At 37.6% G+C, this 22,533-nt stretch overlaps 2 protein-coding genes across 5 annotated transcripts; one reads left to right on the top strand and one right to left on the bottom strand.

The window, feature by feature from the left end:
• Window positions 1-207: 207 nt before the first annotated feature.
• Window positions 208-18,116, top strand: LOC308688446 (nectin-3). 2 transcript variants are annotated; one of them, XM_081361468.1, is made up of 8 exons: window positions 208-328; window positions 1,350-1,413; window positions 1,675-1,750; window positions 2,649-2,981; window positions 3,804-4,133; window positions 12,983-13,264; window positions 13,631-13,706; window positions 16,766-18,115. In XM_081361468.1, the coding sequence occupies exons 2-7, from the start codon at window positions 1,378-1,380 to the stop codon at window positions 13,687-13,689; spliced, it is 1,116 nt and encodes a 371-aa protein (XP_081217594.1). In that variant the 5' UTR covers window positions 208-328; window positions 1,350-1,377; the 3' UTR covers window positions 13,690-13,706; window positions 16,766-18,115. The 2 variants fall into 2 exon arrangements, with proteins under 2 accessions (XP_081217594.1, XP_081217593.1); XM_081361467.1 differs by having other exon boundaries at window positions 230-328; window positions 13,601-13,706; window positions 16,766-18,116.
• LOC308688447 (B- and T-lymphocyte attenuator-like) lies at window positions 16,656-21,454 on the bottom strand. 3 transcript variants are annotated; one of them, XM_081361470.1, is made up of 7 exons: window positions 21,296-21,454; window positions 21,139-21,202; window positions 18,713-19,042; window positions 18,517-18,579; window positions 18,234-18,377; window positions 18,114-18,154; window positions 16,656-18,027 (listed from the first exon to the last, which is right to left on the bottom strand). In XM_081361470.1, the coding sequence occupies exons 1-7, from the start codon at window positions 21,296-21,298 to the stop codon at window positions 17,938-17,940; spliced, it is 735 nt and encodes a 244-aa protein (XP_081217596.1). In that variant the 5' UTR covers window positions 21,299-21,454; the 3' UTR covers window positions 16,656-17,937. The 3 variants fall into 3 exon arrangements, with proteins under 3 accessions (XP_081217596.1, XP_081217597.1, XP_081217595.1); XM_081361471.1 differs by having other exon boundaries at window positions 18,517-18,576; window positions 21,296-21,422; XM_081361469.1 differs by having other exon boundaries at window positions 18,517-18,606; window positions 21,296-21,422.
• Window positions 21,455-22,533: the final 1,079 nt, after the last annotated feature.

Raw genomic sequence — 22,533 nt, forward strand, 5'->3', positions numbered from 1 at the left:
GTCAAAATATGTACTAACTAACTAGATCTCAATCCTTCGTATGGCTAACTTTATTTTTAACGTCCTTTTGGCAGTTTACCAAAAGATGTTTTTGCACAGATGGCTACACCACTAGATGTCGCTGTTAACTCGGTAATTAGTAATTGCATGCTTCCATCCATTGAACGTCACTGGGCCTTTCTAAACACTGATTGCTATGCTTCCCACGATTGGATGGCCAAGCTTCCTCACTTCCACTTCCATTCGTATCCCGAATCACACACATGCCAGAATAACTCCAAGGCAAAGGAACTTGCCAACACGAAAGAACGCGGCCATGCTTTGCAAGGTGAGTCGCATATTTGAAACATTGTACTGTATTATAAATTAAAAAATAGATTTATATCTATCTTTTATATCTATCTTATTTGACAGATCATGTAATCACAGACTTTCATTCAAATCATTATGCCTGATAAACTATAGATCGATCCAACTACAGATCTATATAATTTTTCTCTATAATGTTTGTTAAAAGATGGTTAATGAATGGTATTATAAAATGTTAAATATAATTTGCATGATTCAAATTCAAAGTCAGTTGTTTACAATTTAAAGCAAAAATAAAATAAAGCTAAGCTAGTTCCTTTTTTTCAAATGGGTTTCTAACAACAAAAGAATATATATATATATATATATATATATATATATATATATATATATATATATATATATATATATATATATATATATATACTGTACAGTATATATAAAAAAATGGCTCAACCGATCTTTCATTTGAGGTCAGCAGGGCGTGTGGCTGCCTGGAAGTATTTGCCTGTGGCCCAGAAATCATCTGCCAGCACCACTCTTTATGTCTATTTACTGGCAGTGTTTAGCCACAAGTGATTTTAATCATATAGTTTAGGTAAAAAGCAAGAGACGCTATTTCCTCAAGTTAATGTTAGTCTAGACAACAAAGTGTGAGTTTGTTACACAAACTGTTGTTAAAGCGCCAGACAGGTAATAAACCTTGACAGGATGCAGATGGTTAGAGATTTTCCTTTTCATGCCATAAATAAACCTGGCAAACAGTAATCAAATTTCAAAATAATCCAAAAATGCTGAATTGCACTGCGGTCCCTGAGAGTGCCATAAATAGTGCACTGAATCCTCAAATTCCAAAACAGACCAGACTTTTAGGACAAATATTTTCCTTAAAGTCTGATTTAAACTTGAGCTCTATGCTAGATGACTTCCCTTACCAAATATAATATATCTGGTCACCAGAACCAGAACTTCTTATTTGTTTGACATCAGAAGTTATCTTATTTTTTTATTTTTTTTTCATCTTTAATTTCTCTATAAAGCAATGGCGGTTGAGGAGCTGAACTGCTGATGTGTGGATTGTCTGCTCTTTACAAACCTGTGGCTGTAAGTATGCCATTTATTTTTTTAAGATTTGCTAAGACATTTTTCAGAACATAGCAATACTCATTAAGGCGGTACTGGCTTGATTATTTGTTGTAATTAACTATGCCGTTGTGAAATTTGTTTATGTAGAGTCTGCTTTAATGCACATGGCTAATACAGACAGTATTTTGGAAATCTGTTTGGTTAAACACTCTTTGTCTTACTTAAATATTTGTTTGGCCCATTACTTCATTGACCACAGTTAAAACGATCTTCCTGCAGGTCAAGATGAGTGGATCTATGTCTGCAATATCCCTGCAAGTCTGGGTGACACTGATGTTGCTCTCTCGGCTACAAGGTGCCTGTCCAGTCTCCTTTCTGAGCATTAGAATATATGAGCTCTGTCCATGATAAAGAACAGGAAAATCTTTTAACATCTACAGCAGGCAACATTTGAAGTGGATCAAAAATGTTCATCAAAGTTGTCCTAAAACAAGAACGGGTATTGTTCAAAATTCATGTATAACTTTGATGAAAGGTTTTGATCCACTTCAAATGTTGCCTGCTGTAGTTTAAAACGTGGGTTCTTAGAAAAGCTGGTTTTATATGGGTTAGATAAAATTGTATGCCATTTTTAAAGAGAAAAAATCAATTTAGTGACTTTATATCATGTTGTGTAAACATTAAAAAGTAATAACATGTTTACCTTACACCTTCTTTACATGTGAGTGTACACATCCTAATCATTATTTTTACAATTTTGGAGAGTTTCACCACTTGACATTTTACAACCTTGACACAAAGTCATGAGGGTCTGCAGGTGTCCTTTTTAACATAAATGTACTTTTTAATGTTTTTACTTTATTTTATTTTTTCTGCATGTTTCTGCATGTTGATTGCAACACTTGGCAGACAATTAATATATATATATATATATATATACACAGTGTGTATATATATATATATATATATATATATATATATATATATATATATATATATATATGTTATATATTATATATTTTTTTCTAATGTAGTTCTTTTAATAGGTCTTTTTCTTCATTGTGATATTAGGACAGTTATATCACCCTTACTTTTATACATTATACCCCCTTTAAAATAAGAAAAAAAAAGTTGAATTCAAAATGTTAAAAAATTGCTCATTAAAGAAGAGGTAGATGCATTTATTAGATAGCTTATTATTACTTAATTATTTAAACATCTTAAATGATATCAGTTTTGTCGATATGTCCTAGGTAAGGTGCTTGCACCATCTCATCTGCAGGCGATGACTGGACTTCCCTTCATGCTGACCTGCAATATTACAATGGAGACAGGGGAGGCTTTAAAACAAGTACTGTGGTTGGATGTGACAAATAAAACTATACTTTACTATGTGCCTGATGATAAGTATGACCACACCACCAAAGATGGAGTCAAGCTTTCACAGCATACAGCAGGTCAACAAGCTCACGCCAGTGCCATCACCATTGGAAGAGCCGGGCCAGCCAACGAGGGCTGCTACCAGTGTCTTTTTGATGTGTACCCAACTGGGCAGCAGAGAGGAAGGACATGTCTTTCACTTATGGGTGAGGTTTGGTAATCTCTTTCAAACTTTTTTTTTTTAAATATCAACAATATATATTATATACAGTATGTAATTTAAAAATATGAATTTAAAAGGAAATATCACTCATCAAAGTGTCATCAAACAGAGGAAATGCTATTTTCTAGACCTGCACTAAGATGGTTTCATAATGAATAACTGTTATTGGTTATCACATTGTGCTCGCAAGACCTTGAAGAATTGTTATAAATAATGCCCAAGCAGGAAGTGGTGAGAACCACTTTTCTGCCTGGCCTTCTTTACTGACAAAAAACTATCATGAAAACCACAAGAGTCTTGATCAGATAAAAGCTGCCATAGGGTTAGACATTTGTTACATTTTATCAGCCTGGGTGTGGTTTAAAATGAAAGCAATGAGTGTATGCTAACTGTCACACATGGCTGTAGTAAAATAACATTAAGACGAGTAGCTCAAAAGGAAACAGTCTTTAATATAATCCACAGATGAACACAGGAGAAGCTCAGGGGAAAACACAACCACATTACATAGACACCACAGAACACATCACTGAGAAAACTGAGGGGTTACATACTCACAGAGATCTTTAACGTAACACAAAAGACCTGAGTAACTCAATTAATGACTATAGAAACATGCAAGGCAAGGAGAAACAGAAAACAATGAGGACTGAACCAAAACTCATAAGTTAACTAGACAGGTGCATAATCCTGACACTACTGTCATGCATAGTACAAGACAGTATTCACTGCAACGTGGTCTTATAGAAATAGTTCACCCAAAAATGAAACTTTATTATTATTATTTTTTTTTTATTCCTTCCAGCAACTGTGGAACTGATGGACAATAAAACAGTTGTGAGTGGAAAGCCGGTTTCCCTTTTGTGCAAGTACATTCTCAGTAAGCGAGTCCAGCAGGTTTTATGGAGAAAAACAGCTGAGCAAGGGGACACCGCCACTGTTGCTTCTTACGCCAAGAATGACAGACCCATCGTTGAGACCCCTTTCAAGGGTCGGGTAACTCTAAATCCCTCACTTGGGCAATCCAAGCTCTCCATACACCAGGCTCAGACAGAGGATGAGGGCTGTTACACCTGCGAGTTCCACACGTATCCAGATGGCATTAAGACTGCAACAGCTTGCTTGTCTGTTTATGGTAAGTGCAAATGGCAGTAATAACATAGCTTATAGACACATTTATTTGGGTACCACTTTATGCTAAGTGTCTTTAACTACTGTGTACCAACATTTAAATTAATAATTTCATAAAATGCACTCATTGTGTCATACATGTTTTTACATTGTATATTTAACAAATATCTGAAATAATTGACCCTTCCCTTACACCTTAACTCACCCATACCACAAAACCTGTCCCACCTCAATATCAGCAAAAGTGTTTTGCAAAACAACATGAACACAATAAAATAAATAATTTTATTTATTTTTATGTAAACACATACTAGTTAAAGACACCCAATATAATGTGTGACCTTTATTTGCTTTAAAATAAAGGAAATGTATTTGTGTATTCTCTAAAATGTTTGGAATAAATCAGGAATGCTCAAACACACCTGTCCGGAATTTTTAATTAATCCAAATCCTTGATTATAAGGTTCAGGTGTGATTCATTAGGGCTGAATGCAGTTAGATCTCCAGGAACCGGATTGAGCACCCCTGAAACAAATTAATGTATTTCTGTATAAGGGTCAATGCCATTTTTTGTCATGATCTATTAATTAGTTCAAATAAAAAGCACACTAAAAATGCAATTCATAAAATAGATTGAATATACCTCTTCTATGATAAATGTTTTAAAATTCTGAATCAGTATAAATTTTGATATGTTATCCACAAGGATGTTTCTAAATAACAGCGCCACAGAATTAAGCCGCTACAGCTATTAAAGGCACATACATTTCACATTTCACTAAATCACACGTGTGGGTTTGGAACATTTTCACACGTATGCACAATATGTGAAGACGTGTGCAAATGGAAAATCAATGTGCTTTTTTCCGTAAAGGTTGTTTGGGTATTTCACAGCCCCTTTTGTCTTTCTTCCGGGTTATACAAAGGTTTTTAAGTGTATGTCTGAGTGGGTGTATGTGTAAGAAGTGGAGAAACCAAGTGCAAGTGAGGAAGAAAGATAATGTGTTTGTGTGTGTGGTTCACATTTTGCCTAAATTGTTGTGACTAAATGCTCCTACAAAGGCAAAACCTGAAATCAACTAATAAAGAAACATACTAAATATAAAAGACAAATTAAAAACGAACAATAGAAGTCAGTGACAAGCCTAGAAAACAGTTATTAAGTAAGAAGTGTTAATACCACATACCAACCTGAGAAATTTTGAAGACTGTCTTGGTCGCTCTTTTCCATGCCATCACGATGTATAAAGACTGAAGACTTCAAAAAGAATGCAAAAGAGCCATAAAAGTATTATAAATGTAGTTCATGCTTCTCAAGGTCTATATTGCAAAGTCAGAAGTAGAGCTGGGCGATTTTTTTCCCCTTTTTTATAAAAAACTCGATTTACGATTCGATTCGATTTCCAAAGGCAAACCCTTTCCAACTGAAAAGTCACTGTGCAGTGTGCAACAAAGATTATTAAACATCCAAATTATTTATACTGTATTTGGATTGAGCTAATAAAACAACAAAAAAAATCCTGAGGTAACTCTTATGTCTGGTTCAGATTACACGATTTTTTTGTCTGTTTACGATAGTCACTGTGTCAGATTACACGATTTTGACTCCTAAAAATCTTGTCATGTCGTGGACAACGTTGTTTTCCGACCAGTCATCGCGAGCCGTCTCACACACTCATTCACTCGCACATACACAAGCTCACTCACATAGTCTATACACACACACACACACACACACACACACACACACACACACACACACACACACACACACACACTCATTCACTCACTCACTCACTCACTCACTCACTCACTCACTCACTCACTCACTCACTCTCGCTCGCTCGCTCTCACACACACACACACACACACACACACACACACACACACTCGCTCACTCACTCACTCACTCGCCCTCACTCCCTCGCGCGCCGTCGTCGTGGAGGAAGGTTAAAAAATTAAACATGCTAGTCTTTTTGTCGTGATGTCGTGAAGCATCGAGGGCTGCGCCGCAGGGAGCGTGCTACGGAAACCCTAAAGGAAGATTTGGCTAATGATTAGAGTCCAGTTCTCACTATTAACTAGTTGAGTCACGGTTGGTGGCTGCAATGCAAGCGCACGATGATGAAGATACTCAAATAGAAGTTTAATCCAAGAATCAAAACAATAAACAGGAGGGCTTAAATTCACAGGACAAACAAAGGAGCTGACGAGTTAATTAATGAGGGAGAGGTGAATAGGATGAATCAATGAAACTCATGGGAAAAATACGTTAAAAGAAAAAAAGGCAAACAGAAACTGAACACAATGAAAACAAAGACAAAACAGAACATAACACTGACATTACTTACCCCTCCTGGAAGGCACGACCTCACACCAAAAAAGTGTATAACCGGGGAGGGAGGGGGGCGTCCTGGAGTCTTGGCAGGTAACCAGGGGAATGAGGGTAGGCTAGGTAGCCTCCAGGATGGTACTGGTAGTATAGGAGACCAGGGAGGTACCGGTAGTTCAGGGAACCATGGAGGCGCTGGCAGTTCAGTGAGCCAGGGAGGTGCCGGCAGTTCAGGGAGCCTCCATGGCCTTGACCCAGGAGATTGGCTTGGCCACTATGGCTGGGGACTCTGTGGAGTGGGCCAATGGGCTGGAGTGTACTCCGGGGCAGGCGAGTGGGCTGGAGCAGACTTATGGGCTGAAGCAGACTCTTGAGCTGGCTTATGGGCTGGATCGTACTCTTGAGCCAGCCTCATGGGCTGGAGCGGACTCTGGTGTGGGCTCAGGGGCCAGAGTTGACACTGGAGCAGACTCAGGGGCTGGAGCCGACACTGGACTGGACTCAGGGGCTGGAGCCGACACTGGAGTGGACTCAGTGACTGGAGCCGACACTGGAGCGGACTCAGTGATTGAAGCCGACACTGGAGTGGACTCAGTGACTGGAGCCGACACTGGAGCGGACTCAGGGGCTGGAGCTGACACTGGAGTGGACTCAGTGACTGGAGCCGACACTGGAGCGGACTCAGTGACTGGAGCGGACTCAGTGACTGGAGCCGACACTGGACTGGACTCAAGGGCTGGAGCCGACACTGGAGTGGACTCAGGGGCTGGAGCCGACACTGGAGTGGACTCAGTGACTGGAGCCGACACTGGAGCGGACTCAGTGACTGGAGCGGACTCAGTGACTGGAGCCGACACTGGACTGGACTCAGGGGCTGGAGCCGACACTGGAGTGGACTCAGGGGCTGGAGCCAACACTGGAGTGGACTCAGTGACTGGAGCCGACACTGGACTGGACTCAGGGGCTGGAGCCGACACTGGAGCGGACTCAGTGACTGCAGCCGACACTGAAGCGGACTCAGTGACTGGAGCCGACACTGGAGTGGACTCAGTGACTGGAGCCGACACTGGAGCGGACTCAGTGACTGGAGCCGACACTGGAGCGGACTCAGTGACTGGAGCCGACACTGAAGCGGACTCAGTGACTGGAGCGGACTCAGTGACTGGAGCCGACACTGGACTGGACTCAGGGGCTGGAGCCGACACTGGAGTGGACTCAGTGACTGGAGCCGACACTGGACTGGACTCAGTGACTGGAGCCGACACTGGACTGGACTCAGGGGCTGGAGCCGACACTGGAGTGGACTCAGTGACTGGAGCCGACACTGGACTGGACTCAGTGACTGGAGCCGACACTGGAGCGGACTCAGTGACTGGAGCCGACACTGGAGCGGACTCAGTGACTGGAGCCGACACTGGAGCGGACTCAGTGACTGGAGCCGACACTGGAGCGGACTCAGGGGCTGTAGCTGGCACTGGACTGCTTAGGGGCTGGAGCCATTATGGACAGTACAATGCTCTCTTGGCTGTGCGCTGGAATTTCCCTCTCAAGAGCAGGCTCGGCAACTTTACTCACTGTAAAGAACTCGTAAATTTCTCTCACCTGAATGGACTCTGAAATTTCTCTCACTGGAACGGACTCAGTTCCCTTGTGTGGTCCTCGAGGGTTCTTCCTTGCTGTTTTAAGCAGAGCAATTGAACTGCTGGCAAATCCATATTTGAGTCCTTGTCTTTGGTCCTGTATTCTGTCATGGTTGGTGGCTGTAATGTAAGCGCATGACGATGAAGATACTCAAATAGAATTTTAATCTACGAATCAAAACAATAAACAGGAGAATTACTCGGTTGAAACACAACCGTGTACACATTGAAGTTAAACAATACAGGACAAAGAACTAACTGAAACTGAGGGTTTAAATACACAGGGCAAACAACAGGGCTGACTAGTTAATTAACGAGGGACAGGTGAATAGGATTAATCAATGAAACACATGGGAAAACTGGCAAACATAAACTGAACACAATGAAAACAAAGACAAAACAGAACATAACCCACACAAGTTGCTTATAGCATGCATATTACTAGGATATTGGCTGTTTATTAAAGGGTACATAACATGCACAGTTTCACCTAATCTCATGTTAATCTTGAGTACCTATAGAGTAGTAGTGCATCCTTAATATCTCCAAAAAGTGTTTAGTTTTATTATAATTTTAAAAGAAAAAACAGCTTTCCGATTCTCTCCGGGAAAAGCCGAGCTCCTGGAGGCGGAGCTATAGAGTCAAGCAGTAGTGCTTGATTTCCAGCAAAAGACAGAAATCTGATCCAGTTGTACTTACATGACTGGGGTCTTTTATCACTGGGACCGCTCCACGTTTTAATAGCAAACGATTTGCAAATCCAGAGGCCTTGTTAATAAAACATTCGTCACTGAAATGACCAGAACACACAACCGCACTTCCTACACTCCGTTGCGGCCCCGGAAAAACAAACTGCATCCACTGTTCCTGTAACACTGGGTTCTTTGGAAAGCTGAACACGGTAAGCTTTCCCTCACATCCAAAAACACACTTTTTTGGAGACATTCTTGAACAAATCCTATGCAGCGCAGGCGCCGATGATTTCCTGTTGAAGCACGTTGATGTGCACGGTCTCGTTCTCCTCTGGGCGGCGTGTGCGCGGGCGAGCTTTTCCGAGAGAAATGCTCATATAAGGAGTTCCACTCTGATCTACGTCATTAGATCTACGATCGAAAAAAAAAAACAGCCGAAACTTGCACCAACCCGGAAGTAAGATTTTCGGCACAGAAATTCTCCGTTATTCGTCCAAAATATTTTTTTTAAACTTTGCCCATGTTTAGCATGAGAATCCATCTCTTTAACAGTGTAAACAACTCTGAATACATGAAACACCATTGTACCCCCCCTTTAATACAAATAAAGCACATATTATTACCTTATTCTGCATGACCATATTATACATCCCTTAATCCTACCCAATTCCTACTCAATATCTAAACTTAACAACTACCTTAACTCGCTGTTAGGAGTCTACTGATGCAAAAGTCATATTTAAAGGCCCACGTCACTCCTCTGTTCATCTCTCTGCACTGGCTACCTCTCGCTGCTCGCATTAAGTTCAAGGTATTGACGCTTGCTTACAGATCTATCACAGGCTCAGCTCCCTCATACTTTCACTCACTTCTACGAGTCTAAATCCCTACCAGAAGCCTACAATCGGTCAACAAGCGACGTCTCGTGGTTCCATCACAGAAAGCTACAAAATCACTTTCCAGAACATTCTCATTCACAGTTCCATGCTGGTGGAATGCTCTCCCCACCCTCATCCAGAATGCAGAATCCCTGGCAACATTCAAAAGACAGCTGAAAACCCATATTTTCCATGAGGACTTAACCAAAAAAAAAAAAAAAAATCCTTTTTCCTTTAAACCCTCGCTTATCAGGCTTATGCTACTCTGACCAATGCCTGAACTTCGTGTTTTGAGCACTTCTTGCGTTGTTTCTTGCCTCTTCACGATGACTCGCTTAATTTAGTCCTAATTTGTAAGTCGCTTTGAACAAAAGCGTCTGCTAAATGACTAAATGTAAATGTAATGTAAAGGTGGGGTAAGCGATATTTGAAAAACGCTGTTTGAAAGTTGGTCGGCCCGACACAACCAGACACAACAACAAACGTGTAGCCAATCAGCATTAGGGGGCGTATGACGGTGGAGGAGAGAGAACGAGCAAGAGGGTGATTTGAAGAAAGACTGTAGAAAGAGTGATGGCTGAGAGACATTACAAAAGAGAAAAGCTCATAAAAATATCACTGGAATATGAAGGGTTATGATCAGGAAAGAGCTTAAGGACCCGCGTTAATATTAGAGAAGCTTTCCAGCACTGGAGAGTGCTAAGAGGAAAGGCCTGAAAACTCTGAGGTTGCTTTGATTCCGCTTCATACAGGGATAATGCATTTTTGAGTGTCATTGTTTGGAGCTGCTGTGCTGTTGGCAACTTACAACAAACTCTTGTTTGTATTTACTCTTGTGTATTTTTGTAAATTGTTTGTGCTTCCTTGTCATTTGTTCATCATCTTCACTTTAATTTTCGTGAAGCATTATTTTGTTGTGCTTTTGTTACGATAAATAACATCCCCTCTTGCATTGCGTGTGTAATGGAGGCCAGCTAGTGAGATTTGTGCAGGCTGATGACTGCTAGAGAATGATTTGTTTAGCGTCCTCGTTAGTTCACCCACCTTGCATGCCAGCAGTCATGGTTCAAGACCGACTCGGAGCAGGGCAGTTAGGATTGGAGTGTGAGCTTTGGAGGTGGAGCAATGAAGTGAGGGACGTGTTTGTTTGGATTGATTTCATATATTAACAATGTTCAGCAACGACTTTAAGAAATAACATACTGCACCTTTAATAGTTAGAAAATAGTGAGAACTGGACCCTAAAAGTGTGACCAACCTCTTTTATGAACATAACTCATAAATCAAAAAGATACAATTTGGACACTACTGGTGCATCCCAATTCGCATACTATAGACTATATAATACTACTAAATAGTATTCGACAAAATAATTAGTACGTTCCAGAGCGTAGTATGTCTATTTCCGGTCAGAATCCGAAGTGCAGATCGATGCACACTCTAACGGTTAATATTGCCCACAACCCATTGCGCGTTGGACGAGGATTCGATTAGAAATACAAACACGAGTAAAAAGTGTTAAAAAACGATAGACATGGAGGATGCCCGAGTCCGGCGGTTATGTAGAGAGGTTTGAATAAAGGGGTTTGAGTGATTAATTATCTAACCTGACGAAAATGTATTTATTCAATGTTGTCCACATTATATTTCATCTGCAGCAGCATTGTGAACTTTTGTGAACATTTCTCTCCGAAACGGTAGGAAATTAAGTTATAGCTATTGAATGGAGGATTTTAACTGTAACAAGATGATTGACGGCAGTTTACGGTGACAAGATGCACATAACTAAGCGAAAGAGCGGTCCGTTAAAGATGACGGAGTAGTATGTCCCAAAGCTTGTCTAATCTTTTGCTACACACTCAAAAGTATGAACTTTTTTCTTCACAACAAGAGTACATACTTTAAGGGCGTAGTATAAGTTGGTGAATTGGGTCGCAGCCTCTCTCTTGGTGAGCACGCCAAAGAGAATCAGGGCAGAGGTTGTGAGAATTCATATGGACCACATTTGTAATGCTTTGTATGACACTTTGGGTAAATGACAGAATGAAAAAATTTTGGGTCAACTGTTACTTTAATTTGATGGATTAGTTCCTTGTTCACTCCAAAAATACTAGATTTCTACAGAGATAACTTTTGCTCAGTTGCGTTTCCTGTTTCAATGTACTATCACAATAAATAACACATTACACATTCTTTATCTCATGCAACTGTTTTACAATGGTGATGTTTGCGGAAAGGGATGCTTCTCTGTTGAAAACATTCTTTTCATTGCAAAGTAAATTCTACTTTGGAAGAAAGCTCACAATCAGGAGCTGACACTAGTTTAATGCTGGGCTGTGACTGTAGTTTAGGGAATAGTTTGGGATGAGGGCCAGTGCGATTACTGTGTCTCTGTTCCTCTAGAACAGAGCTCCACTGTGTTTGCTTTCTCTCTGTTGATATTCCCCAAACAGTCTGGCTGTTGTCACCAAAAAGCTCTCACAGCCACAAAAATAAAATGGACAGAGCCTCACTTTCCCCTCATCTTGTCATGGTTTGTCTCTTTCTCTTTTATCTGACTTATGTCACAGAGTCCCTCTTTGATGGAGTCTGCCGCAGACATGACCAACGTCTGACGGCTTGTAATCAGCATAACAACACAAGTGCTTTCTTTTGTCTTCTGAATGAAGCTACTACTTACAATACAACAACAACAACAACAACAACAACAACAAAAAAGTCAACAAGACCAATACAGTATTTGTACTGGACATATTTGGCACACTTTGGACTGTTGTAAGGGTTCCCAGCTAAAAAGGATAGATCCCAACCAAAAGTTCACAAGATATCTCTATAGATTTTAAGTCTGAAGATAATAATAATAATTCCTCTGTTCATCTCTCTGCACTGGCTACCTCTCGCTGCTCGCATTAAGTCAAGGCATTGACGCTTGCTTACAGATCTATCACAGGCTCAGCTCCCTCCTACTTTCACTCACTTCTACGAGTCTAAATCCCTACCAGAAGCCTACAATCGGTCAACAAGCGACGTCTCGTGGTTCCATCACAGAAAGCCACAAAATCACTTTCCAGAACATTCTCATTCACAGTTCCATGCTGGTGGAATGCTCTCCCCACCCTCACCCAGAATGCAGAATCCCTGGCAACATTCAAAAGACAGCTGAAAACCCATCATAATGCTCAATGTTTTCATTTACCACAACTATGTAATGTCTTTGAATTAATTTGGGGGCTTTTTCTTAACACTGTTTAAAAGATTATAATGTTAATGTCTTACTTAAATATGTAATGAGCTTCATGTCATTTTCCTAGTCCTACCCAAACCTGAGGCCAGTTACGTCACCGTATCGCAGGGCATTGTTGAGGCGAACTGCTCAGCCGTGTCACGTCCTGCAGCAGAGATCTCTTGGAACGTGGAGGGACATAATCAAACCCTGGGCCCTGCCGTGACATCATTTTACCAGCTAGGGGACGGAACCACAATGGTGGTCAGTTCCATTCAACTGCAGACTGAACTACTGGACGATGAACCTGTGAAGTGTGAAGTTCATCATCTGGGCCTTGGGTCTGCCATCTATGTGTCTCTGAATAAACGTGAGTGAAACTTACTCGACTGTTTAGGGCTATACTATATTACATTCTTTTCATTTTTGTCTGTTTTTTTTTCTAGACCAGGGGTCACCAAACTCAGTCCTGGAGGGTTGCTGTCCTGCAGAGTTTAGCTTCAACCCCAGTTAAACACAATGAACCAGCTAATCAAAATCTCACTAGGCATACTAGACACTTTCAAGCAGGTTTGTTGGAGTTGGTTGGAGCTAAACTCTGCAGGACGTTGGACGCTAAACGTGTTTGGTGAACCCTGTTCTAGACGGTTGGGAATATTAGATTTATTTGGTTAATGTGTTTTTTTTTTTGTTTTTGTTTTTACAGCTAGGAACACCCATGTCATTCTCATTTCAGCCAGCTGTGTGGCCCTTGTGCTGCTCATATGTCTGTGCATCTGCCTGAAGAGGTGCTAACTTCACCTGCTGATATGGTCAGTACAGCAACAAAAATGTCTGTCCACTTTAATATTGTGTTTCACATCAATTTAAAGTCATTATGAAATCAAAATTGACAATTCGTTTTTTTTTTTTTTAATGGAATAATACCGTTTTTATTATAAATGATTTATCCGTGCACATCATTATTTTTAAAAACATTTATGTTCCATCATATTAATCAAAATAACTTCCTCTCCATCTTCTCTTCTCTGATGACTTGTTTACTGACATGAGGGCGGGACAACCTGTCACTCACATGACATCACAGCATATAGCAAACCACAACAATCCAATCAATTATTGATGAACAAGATCAAGTCCCATCTTACCATCTGACACGGATATCTCACAATATAAGGAAAGACATGACTTTCAAAACATGTGTTTCATGCCAACTTTAATGTTTTTAATCCCAGAAAATATAATGTGCTTAGAATGTAAAAGTGAACACATAAGATAATACAAGATCACATGCAAGAATAAGCACAGGAAGAAGATATCCTGTGGCTTTTGACACATTTTTTGACATGGGGTTAAGCAACAACTTCAGAATAAATGTAGCTTTGAAATATTATGATCACAGGAACATTACCAAAAGCTGGTGACTGGAAGAAGTAAAGTCAAGATTTACTGTATATTTATTGTTGAGGGCCACTTTGAAGGACTGAAGTATTTTGGGGCGACCATTTAATGCATGTTCAAAATAGTAAAATGTGTATACAAATATATTCATAATATAATATGTAAATACTTTTTAGCTTTATATATATATATATATATATATATATATATATATATATATATATATATATATATATATATATATATATATATATATATATATATAGTCAGTCCATCCTATTAAAGTTAAAGGCTGACTATTGTAAACAAAATCCCCCGGAAACCTTTTACAAAGGAGATAATGAAAACAGAAGCTAATGGAGAAATGTATTGTCGGAAATAGAGAGAGAGAGAGAGAGACACCAGAGTGACTCACTAACCTCTCACTCCACACAATCTGTCCCAAGTTTTCCTTCCTGCTTCATTCTCTTCCACTTTCCTCTCTTAGAATCTGCAGGTGACCCTAGAGGGTAGAAAGGAAAAAAAAGATCATATTTGTTTTATATTTGAACCAATACAGCTACATTCACACTGGCTCTAGGGATAACAGAAACTCGATCAAGACCAGACATACGTAAAGTCTACATCATTCTGTTCAGATTTTGTTCAGTGAGCTGTCCTTTTATTACTAATTTCTGCCCATATTCACTTATAACCAGTTAAGTGGCCCTAAATCTATTTAGCTCTGACTGGTTTATAGTTTGAATCTTATTGCATCAGAAAGTTGCACTAAAATATGTTTTGTTTTCAGATAACATGTATGAGTAAAGTATATTACTAGTGAAACCAAAGCCAAGGGGGAAGTATGTTTTACAGAGCCACGTTTATCTACAGAACCACAGGAAGTCTTAGGAGTTACCACTTCCTGTCTTTTGCAAGAAGCCCTCTCAGCCTCATCTCATTCTATGATTGATGTCTTTTGAGTTGCCATCAGAAACAGGAAATAATTGTTTAAAAGCATCATATCATCTCCCTCTTTAGTTACTTAAAGTGCTTCTACAGAGTCAAAGAAATTGAAAATGATTTGTGACAAACAAGAGAGGGGAAGAAAGTGACTGGAGATCATTTTATCCAATGGGATTTGATTGAATCATGAAAAGTTGGTGTTAAAGGTGGGTGAGAGTGGATGTCTGAGTTGCTATTTGGCTATTATATTTTGATTAAAGATCATGAATAAAACTTTCCCCCCCTTTGGAACAACATGCTCCGATGAATCATTCACAATAAGACTTGTAATGTGATTTTAATTTAGATTTAATGTTGACTTTTAAAGCATTTGAGTCTCGTTTAAAGCACTCTGATCTAAAAGCTACAATCCATATGGCCCAAAACTATGTGTTGCTGCTCCTGAAACATTAGTGTCTTATAATTTGGCTGAAGTTTCCAGAGGAAAATGGGCTCCCCCAGTTGAGCCTGGTTCCTCCCAAAAGTTTCCTCTCTCATCATGTAAACATCTTTGAGCTTTTTCCTTGCCACCTTCGACTTGTTCAGTAGGGGGCATTAGGCAATAAATGTTTCTTTGAAACTAAATTTTGTTTAATTTTTTAAGTATTGTAAATGTATTGTGTGTAAAACCTCCTATAGCAGTGTATTTTGCAGAGCTGTTCATCCATTGACTTCTCTGAACAGTGGAAACATTGTGGCTCTGTGGTGTGTTCAAAATGCTGCTCTTCTTGTTTGAGCGGTAAACCTCTGGCTCAATCAGTAGCATCAGTTTGAGTTGGACTATAATTTGTAATAGTAGAGATTTGACTAGTTTGTACAAAGAGAGGTAGACAGGGAAAGGAAAAGTTAATCAGCACATTTTATAACATCTTTATAACATAAAAAACTAATATACTAGGTGTATAAGACCAGAAATGTGTTTGTGTGGTGTAGTGTTCTCAGTTAAAGGAACAGCCTATTAAAAAAGACTAAGCAGATGGAAAGTGAAATTCAGCACAATGGTTGTTGTTTTTGTTTTTGTCTTTTTTTTTCTCATTTTGGATATTATTTTGATTAGAGAAGAAAATATTTTACACCAGTAATATTAAAAAAGAAGCTAATTTTCGTTTTAGAAGTAGCACCCGGGGAAACTCATTTGCTTAAACCAAATGAGTGAAATTATTTAAAATGATTCTTCATGCTCATAAAATCATTATGGTAACAGAAGACAAACTTCCATGTTATCCACCTCAAAAGGTGTTTTTCAGTATTGATGTAATCTCATGGGAGACAGGAAAAAGGCTCAACTGGAACAATAAAATAATTTTGTAATTAGATCATTCAACCCAACCCTGTATCAACTGTGATGGAGAGCAGTGAGTAAAACATTATCTGTTGGAGTTTAGCTATAGCTTTATTTGTGGGGGTTAGGTTGAACACAGCAAGGGCTTTTGGCTGTGTAATTCTAGGACATTAACACTTGTCTGTTTCTTTTTTTTTTCTTTAGCCTGACTGAAATAAAAAGAAATGCTGCTATGTTCAGATGTTCGTCCTGACCAAACAACTGTGTGGCCTCTTTCTGAATCACAGACGATTCCAAGTCAACGTCTTCTGATATAACTGATATTCAGTCTAACAGTATAAAAACAAACATTTAATCACAACACCTTCAACACTAAATGCCTTATTTATTGTAGAATGTATATTTTAGTAAAGCATTTTTTTCTTAGCCAAGCTGTACTAAATCATACTCTTACAAGTTAACTAAATCTAAGCTGACTTTCTGAAAGCTGATATCCTGTAACCATAAAGTCAATAAACAGACAAAATGTTATTGTTAGATTTACAGATGTTTTGATGTGTGTAATAAAATAACATTTTTATCAGGGGAAACACTCTTTTAGACATGAGCACCCTTTTGGCTTTCGGTGCGAAGTTATTGTCTTGATGTTTGGATTATAGAGATTAATAGTATTACAAATATTTTCCCACTAGGGAAGTACTCTCATAGTTTACAACCCGTCATTCTGAAATGATTCTGAATATTTCCATTCCCTTTCCCATTTCTATTTAGACCTCCATGTGTTTTGTATAAAGTTCTCTGAAATCTTTGAAATAATAAAGTAAACATGCACTTTGTTAATCAAACTGTGTGTCACTGTCGGTCAGAATATACTGTATTTAAGTTTGCATTGTTAAAAAAAAAAAATTGTGTTGTATATCTTAACTCTTATATCTTTCTGAACACACTTTTTGTAGATGGTAGATTTATATTTTAATGATCTAAAAGCAAACATTGTACTGTAGCATCAGAGCCAATGTGTAGCTGTGGTCCACTTGCTCTTAGTAAATAACGGCCATAGTGCTCCCAGGGATGCATGTTTGTGTATGTTAAACTTATTTTCTTCATGGTTGTATATGGAATTTATTAAAGAAAAAGTTTATAGCAATCAGTGATTAAAAAAAATAACAAGAGTACAACATTTCTGAAGCAATTGTGGAGTAATATCTTCCACAGTTTGTCATATTACTACTTCAAAGCAATCGGAAGTGCAACATATGAACTGAATTTCTAAAGTATTCATGGTCGGGTAACAAAAAAGACCACATGACATTGCCTGAAGATTCAGAAGCATACAAAAGGGCATTCTCTTCTTCTGATACTGCAGGTATATTTTCTTAGACACGATATATGACAGAGGTCAGCAGGTCTGAGTTCAGACAGAGATGAGGAGGAAGAAGCAGGTCCATTTTTTGAGTTTTTATCCACTGTGGAATTGGAAACAGGGCATTTATTAATGTATTATTCAACAGATATGAAGAGTTCCACCGAATAAAATGAAAACATTTGATACCTGATTTTTACTTGCCATGTCTTTTCCTGTCGATTTTCTCCCTAAAATGTTTTTTTTTTAATCATATGATCAAAAGAAAAAGTATAATAAAATATTAGTTAAAGCACTCAAACCACTCACCTTGGCGTCTAACAACATAACGTAATATAACAGCCATAACTATGAACACCAGCCCCGCTATTCCAGTGTAGATGTACACATACGGCCAGAGCCACTGCAGATCATCATTCGGATTTGTCTTCATATCACCTATAATTGTAGGCACTGAAAAAAAAAGATTTTTTATATATATATATATATATATATATATATATATATATATAGAGAGAGAGAGAGAGAGAGAGAGAGAGAGAGAGAGAGAGAGAGAGAGAGAGAGAGAGATGATTTTTTTAAGAGATAATACCGTGTGTTGTAATGGCCATACTTGTCTTGCTTGGAGTGGGTGAAAACTCATCCTTTTTATCTGCTAAAAATTGGAACAGAATATTATCTGCTAAAAAATAATACAAATGTAAAGTCATTAAATAATAGTTTAAAACTTACAAACAACGAAATGTCTGTATGTTTACATTTACCCAATAAAAGATAATGTCACTTACCTGTTACAGTGACTTTAATAGCATGGCTAACAGAGTTGTCACCTTCTTTACATCTGTATAAACCTGCATCCTCCATTGAGATGTTCAGGAAAATCAGGAAAGCCATCCCTTCATGCTCTGTCATATTCTTCCACTCAGTTTTTATGTAATCTGAGTGATTTAAAGCATTACATTGATTTCCATAAATTTTGCACCATGAGACTTGTGGGCTCCTGTGACATCCTTGTTGAGTTAAAGTACAGTTTATCTTTGACTCTGTCATAACACGAGCTCTCAACACTGTGTTTCGTGGCACTCTGATCATTCGGACACATTGCAGCTCTTCAGACCCTACAAGAGTAAAGGAAAACAGGAAATCAATGCATTCTGTAGATGAAGATCAAGCAGAGGAAGAACCTTCGGTAACACTTAATAATGTTCATTGATAAATCAGTAGCAAGCATTATATAATGCTTAACAGATCATTAGTTAATATTCACATAGCTAGAAATGTAAGATAATGTGCTTAATGTTTACTAATGAACTTAGATTACATAATGATTAACAAGTCATTATTTAATGTAAATTGCTTACAAATGTCATACAATTTAAATTCATCGGATAATAATTTTGACAGATGTTTACAATGATTAAAAGCTTTAATTAATAAATCATTAACAAACATTTTATAATGCTTAACGGATCATTAGTTAATCTATATATTTAAATAGCTATGAGATAACTTGTTGTTAATGTTTAAATTAACTTATTGAATATTACATAACGATTAACAGACAATTATTTAATGTAAATAAAATGCTCATTTAAACTTTAATTCATATAAAAATAGTTTAATTAGTAATTTTAAGCACTTCACGCACTATTCATGTTATCAGGTCTTCATTGTCGAGTTTGAACCATGTGTCTTTATACAGTAATCAAATTGACCCCTGTACACCAAGCCTTGAACCCATACCACCAAACCTGTCCTTAAACTTTCCCGAATTACACCTAAATAACAGCAAAAGTGTTTTGCTGTAGGCTAGAACATGAACACAATAAGTACCTTTTCTGACGTCAGTACATAGAAGTTAATGATTACTAAAATAAAGTGGGACCAGTACATTTGTAAATGTAAAAAAGTGCATTAGGTAATAGGCTATATATGAACTGAAATTTTATGACATTTTGTAGATTTTCAATAATTGCATGGTCGTATAAATTTAAAGTTTAATGTCATTTGTAAATATTATAATTTACATTAATGATGTTAATTAATCAACTGTTTAATAAGTTCATTAGTAAACATTAATAAGCACATTATCTCATATTTCTAGCTATGTTAATTTAACGATCTGTTAAGCATGGTTTGTTAATCAAGTGTTACTGTCTGAATTGACATCCTTCACTAAAGAAAACTGTGTAAGATAAGAGGATTTTTACACAATCCTTACACAATTTCTGTACAATTTATAACAGTTCAACTATTAAGAATGTTTACTGGTGTTAGCAGTAATAGGAAACCTTTACTGGACACATTTTCAACCTTGCATGTTTCTACAAATGGTGAAACACGCTCTAGTCAAGTCAAGTCACCTTTATTTATGTAGCGCTTTTTACAATACAGATTGTTTCAAAGCAGCTTTACAGTGATAACATGAAAATAATGTCATAGTCCAGTTTAAGTAAGTTCAGTGATGGTTCTACCGATAGTAAATTGTTAGATTTTTTTTTTGGTAGCACTTTAGTTTAGGGTCCAATTCTCACTACTTGTTATTAGCATGCATATTACTAGGATATTGGCTGTTTATTAGTAGTTATGAAGCACATATTAATGCCTTATTCTGCATGACCCTATTCTACATCCCTTAATCCTACCCAATACCAATACCTAAACTTAACATCTACCTTATTAATAAACAGTAATTAAGAGTTTATTGAGGCAAAAGTCAAAGTTAGTTAGTTATTAATCAGAATTGGACATTAAACTAGTGTGATTAAACTTTAACTTAAACTTTTCTTCATACAGGTGGATTTAAAACTGATCTTTACCACAGACCCTCACCCACCACGTCCATTAGCGTAATGAAGTGCATTAATATCTAAGAGGCTTTATTTTGGCTTATTGATAATTTTGGGTATTATTAATTCTAAGTCATAGGTTATTCATATAAATGTTTTATTTGTGTGCATACTGAGATATCTAAAATATAAACAAAAATGCTGTTATTCAAGTCTTATAACCAAATATTTACCAGCATGTATACATTATAAATAAAACGATAATTTTATATAATAATTATATTGTTTTTGCCATTGTCTGATTGTCTGTTATTTTTTCCCTCTGCAACAAACAGCATTGCAATCATAACATTATATTTAACACATTTAATGCCTCCCAAACATCATATTTAACAGTATCAGTCAGAGCAGATCTTAATACTTACCGTTTGTGGTGCCGCTGACACTAAGCAATAGCAGTGGGAGAGAAGCAACAAGGTTGCAGATGATCTGGAAGACACAGTAGCCCATGCATTGTTGAACATCTCTTATCACAAAATGTGTATAGTTAATATACAAAAGTATGAGCTGTACGTCTCTCACCATCGCCTATTTTGTTTTATTTCTTGATTATTATGTCTTCTCGTCCTTGGATCATAAGTGCTTTTCACCTGTTGTTTCTCTGCATTTCTTTTTATACTTGTCAGTCGGCTTTGTGTCTGTCTCTGTCATTGGCGGTTCTAGACCACTGTAACTGGGAGGGCCGGGCAGGGGCCACTTCTGCTTTTAGGGGGTACACTTTAACATTTATCTTAAAGTTATAGTTATGTCATCATTTACTCATCCTCATGTCATTGCAAATATGACTTTCTTCTTTTGAACATAAAAAATATATATTCTGAGAAATTTCTCAGGTTTTTTCAAGTTAATGGGCACCGAAACAGTTTGGTTAACATCATTCTTCAAAATATCATCTTTTGTATTCAACATAAGAAAGAAACCCTAAATTTGGAGCAACATGAGGGTGAACTAACACTTTAAACTATTTTCAGGATTATTAGAAGTCATTTTTACTGGGTCATGTATCACTCTGCAATCTCTACACGTGAAATAAAGTAATTTCAAGTTAATTTCAGTGATCTTGTATTGTGTGATAATGAGCAGTGAAGACATAACACACTTAATATCTAGGCACTTCTCTGCACCTGTATACTTGACACATAACACAAAACAAATTGATAACAAAACAAACAAATCTGCTGTATAATCTTACAGATGGGCCAAACACAAATCAATTTAAGAAAATGAATTTATCTGTAATATTATATTATCATACATGCTTAATTTATATAAGCAAAACTAATGCATTTATTTTACGTTATATTGTAACCTACATATGTTCTCTGATAGCGGACTCTTTGCAAAGTTTGCATAGTCATAATAATAATAATAATAATAATCCATTTATTTGTAATGTGCCTTTCTCAGACTCAAAGCTCTACAGCATGTACAGAACAAAATAATCAAACATAGAAAAAAATACAAAAATATACACAGCAATAAATTATAAATTAAAAGCTTGACTAAAAAGATGTGTCTTAAGAAGTTTCTTAAAACAATGCACAGAAGCAGCATCCCTAATAGATGCAGGTAATGTGTTCCATAACTTAGGAGTGTTATAGGTAAATACCCTTCCCCCCATGGTTTTTTAATTTACAACGAGGCGAACACAGAGAGAGAGAGAGCCAGCAGAGCGGAGAGAGCGATCGGGAATGGATGGAGTAACCAAGTCACAGATGTAATCTGGAGCCAACCCGTGTACTGCTTTATAGGTTAAAATC

Source organism: Scardinius erythrophthalmus (genome assembly GCF_964197995.2).
Source record: "Scardinius erythrophthalmus genome assembly, chromosome: 3".
NCBI lineage: Eukaryota > Metazoa > Chordata > Actinopteri > Cypriniformes > Leuciscidae > Scardinius > Scardinius erythrophthalmus.